Raw genomic sequence first — 3,701 nt, 5'->3', positions numbered from 1 at the left:
GGGACCCCCCACCCCACACTGCTGCTCTCCCTCCTCCATCACCGCTGGCCATGGACTTAACCACCCCCACTGTGGCCACAGGCACCCCTGCCCCATCACGTCTTCCTCGGTACCCACCCCATCCTATAATACCACGTGGGTACTCACCCCTGTTCTGCCACCAGGGGCGCCTCGCCCCACACTGTTACCCGGGCACAGCCTGTCAGGGGCCCACAGACACACATCGCTTGTCACTCCCCCTGCTGTCCCCTGCCAATCTTCTCAGGCCCCTCCTCGATCCAATCCATCCCCTACCCTCAGTCTCTTGGGCAGCTTTCCCAGGCTGACCTGGCCCTCATCCCGGGTATGATAGGACCCCACCCCCTCCAGAGTCACCTCTGAGTCCTCCTCACCAGTCCTTGTGCCCTCAGAGGCCTGTGGGCCCGATGCCACCTGCGTGAACCGGCCAGACGGTCGAGGCTACACCTGCCGTTGTCACCTGGGCCGCTCGGGGACAAGGTGTGAGGAAGGTAAGTGGATCCAGGCCCGAGACCCCCAGGGTCCCAGTGTCGCTGGGGAAGCTGGGCCTAGTGGACCCTGCTGGTGGTAAAACTGTTCGGAGGCAGAGGATCTCAGTCACCAGTCATGCTTCTGCCCAGCCTGAGTCGCCTAGCAAGGCCTCTAGGACCGATGGTACTGAAGCTCCTGCTGCAAGGCGGTGACTCCTGGGCTGCTGCATCTAGTGCCCAGCTGGTCCTGAGCCTCTGGGCCCAGAGGATGGGGTGGGCATGGGTCCCTGAGGAAGGCAGAGGAGCTGGACCCCTGGGACTCCGTTGTCCCCTTGCTGAGCTGTGGCTGCCGCAGGTGTGACAGTGACCACGCCCTCCCTGTCGGGCACCGGCTCCTACCTGGCACTGCCTGCCCTCACCAACACGCACCACGAGCTGCGCCTGGACGTGGAGTTCAAGCCGCTCGCTCCCGACGGGATCCTCCTGTTCAGTGGGGGCCGGAGTGGGCCCGTGGAAGACTTTGTGTCCCTGGCGATGGCTGGAGGCCACCTGGAGTTTCGTTACGAGCTGGGGTCAGGTGAGCGCCGGCACCACATGCAGAGGGGCCTTGGGATGCCAAGTGTGGTGCCCTCTGCAGGCTGACTGTCCTGCGGAGCCCCGGGGAGGCCAGGGGAGGTGTTCAGGAATCAGGCCACCGAGGTCCCTCCTCCTGCCCATTTCTTCTCTGCATGTGGCCTTGGTCAAGTCCCTAGGCCTCTCTCAGCCTTGGGCTCCCTCTGGGATTCCAGCAGGCCATCGGGAGGTCCCCGTCTACTCCGTTCCCTGTATATGGCAGGGCAGGGCCAGAGCGCCCATGTGCCCACCCCTGCCTGGTGTCCTCCCCAGGGCTGGCCGTCCTGCGGAGCCCCGAGCCACTCGCCCTGGGCCGCTGGCACCGCATATCCGCTGAGCGCCTCAACAAGGACGGCAGCCTGCGGGTGAATGGTGGCCGCCCTGTGCTGCGCTCCTCGCCCGGCAAGAGCCAGGGACTCAACCTGCACACCCTCCTCTACCTGGGGGGTGTGGAGCCCTCAGTGCCCCTGTCCCCGGCCACCAACGTGAGCGCACACTTCCACGGCTGTGTGGGCGAGGTGAGAGCATCCTCCAGAGGACAGGGGTGGGGGTGCACGTGGGCCCTCCACCTGCAGTGAATCCAGGGCCCTGGGTCCAGACACTTTACCTCCGAGCCTGTTTCCTCCTCTGTAAAATGGGGATGAGAACGCCCACTCTGAAGGGTGGGACGGGGGACCGACCACACGGGTGGATATTCCTGGCACACAGTAGGCACTTAACTTCCGTGCCTCCCTGCCTCCTTAAGTCCCATGCTGCCAATCAAGCGCCAGCCTGGGCTCCCAGCTGCCCTCTGCTTGTTCTTCTGCCGGGGCCTCTGCCTCCCACAGCCCTTTAGTCCCTCAGTGCCCCTGTGCCCACAGGTGTCAGTGAATGGCAAACGGCTGGACCTCACCTACAGCTTCCTGGGTAGCCGGGGCATCGGACAGTGCTATGACAGCTCCCCGTGCGAGCGCCAGCCTTGCCAGCATGGTGCTACGTGCATGCCCGCGGGCGAGTACGAGTTTCAGTGCCTGTGTCGAGACGGCTTCAAAGGTGGGAGAGCCCCCCTCCAGGGGGCCGGGGGGCCCCAGCGGTCAGCGACATGTCCGGCCCATGCCCACCTCCCACCCGCTCTGCCCTGCACACAGGAGACCTCTGTGAACACGAGGAGAACCCCTGCCAGCTCCGCGAGCCCTGTCTGCATGGGGGCACCTGCCAGGGCACCCGCTGCCTCTGTCTCCCTGGCTTCTCTGGCCCACGCTGCCAGCAAGGTACTAGGCCTGGCTTCTCTCCACCTGCCTCCCTCTGGGGCCCTGGGGCTGGACGCAGCACCCGCAGGTATCTGTGCCCACTCTCTGGACCCTGCCCTTCCCCACAGGCTCTGGACATGGCACAGTGGAGTCCGACTGGCATCTGGAAGGTAGCGGAGGCAACGGTGCGTACTTGCTGTGAGCCCTGGCTTCTGCCTCTCAGCCCCAATTCCAGTTATCCCACTCCCTCAAGTCTGGCCTTTAAGCAAAACAGGCTAATAGGAGGGGCTTGCTGGGCACAAACAGGCAGAATAAAGACAAGCACAGCCTCACAGAGCTGGTCCTGCCCCATACTTACAGCCTAGTGACCTTGGACAGGCTTTTGGACCACTGTGACCTCAGTCTCCTCCTCTATATTTATGCCTTCCGTCAACAAACATCTATCGTGCGCCCATTCTTGCCCTGGGAGCAGTAAATGTAGATGAATAAGACAGGCCCTTATTTGAATATAGTGGAATTCTTAAGGATTCCACTGTCTGTTGAAAAGTGAAGATAATATAAAGAGTGAATGCTGACCAGGCATGGTGACTCACACCTGCAATCCCAGCACTTTGGGAGGCCGAAGCGGGAGGATGACTTGAATTCAGGAGTTTGAGACCAGCCTGGGCAACACAGCAAGATCCTATCACTACAAAAATGAAAAAATTAGCTGGGTGTGGTGGCATGCACCGGTAGTCCTGCTACTCAGGAGGCTGAGGTGGAAGGATCACCTGAACTCAGAAGGTCAAGGCTGCAGTGAGCCATGATCATTGTGCCACTGCTGGGAGACGGTGAGACTCTCTGACTCAAAAAAAAAAGAGTGAATGTTGATTGAACAAGCCTGTCCAGGCATGGTGCTAGCGCCTCTCTTCCTAGAGGTACTAGACACATCTCTTCCTGTCACTGATATAGCAGGAAAGGCAGTGGGTTAAGAGTGTGCACTTGGATCCATCCTGCCTGGGCTTAAATTCCAGCCCTGCCGTTTATTAGTTGTGTGACTGTGGGTGAGTCACTTAACCTCTCTGTGCCTCAGTTTCTGCATGTATAAGATAGAGATGAGTGACATCTTTCCATAAGCCTTTGGATAAAATTCTGTGTGAGAATAAGGTTGTTGTGTGTTTTTTAAGTGCCTAGAATGATGTCTGGCACAGAGCGGGTGCAGGTCAGCTGTTTTTTTTGGTGGTTTTTTTTTGAGTTGGAGTCACTCTGTCACCCAAACTGGAGTGCAGTGGCCACTCCCAGCCACCGCAGCCTTGACCCGCTGGGCTCCGGCGATCCTTCCGCCTCAGCCTTCCAAGTAGCTGGAACTACAGGCGTGCGCTACCACGCCCGG

General features: G+C 60.2%; 1 protein-coding gene across 1 annotated transcript in view; it reads left to right on the top strand.

The window, feature by feature from the left end:
• The window catches only part of HSPG2 (heparan sulfate proteoglycan 2), a 65,250-nt gene that overhangs the window by 58,015 nt on the left and 3,534 nt on the right, over window positions 1–3,701 (top strand). The window contains exons 86-91 of the mRNA XM_021714834.1: window positions 411–509; window positions 844–1,065; window positions 1,374–1,618; window positions 1,961–2,132; window positions 2,228–2,350; window positions 2,458–2,514. Of these exons, the coding sequence (XP_021570509.1) occupies window positions 411–509; window positions 844–1,065; window positions 1,374–1,618; window positions 1,961–2,132; window positions 2,228–2,350; window positions 2,458–2,514 (918 nt within the window). The remainder of the gene's footprint in view (window positions 1–410; window positions 510–843; window positions 1,066–1,373; window positions 1,619–1,960; window positions 2,133–2,227; window positions 2,351–2,457; window positions 2,515–3,701) is intronic.

This window comes from Carlito syrichta, unplaced genomic scaffold (genome assembly GCF_000164805.1).
Source record: "Carlito syrichta isolate Samal-C Ts95f unplaced genomic scaffold, Tarsius_syrichta-2.0.1 Scaffold305805, whole genome shotgun sequence".
In the NCBI taxonomy this organism is placed as follows: Eukaryota; Metazoa; Chordata; class Mammalia; order Primates; family Tarsiidae; genus Carlito; species Carlito syrichta.
Note: the sequence above shows the minus strand (reverse complement) of the source record. Positions and strands in the feature narration are given on the sequence as shown.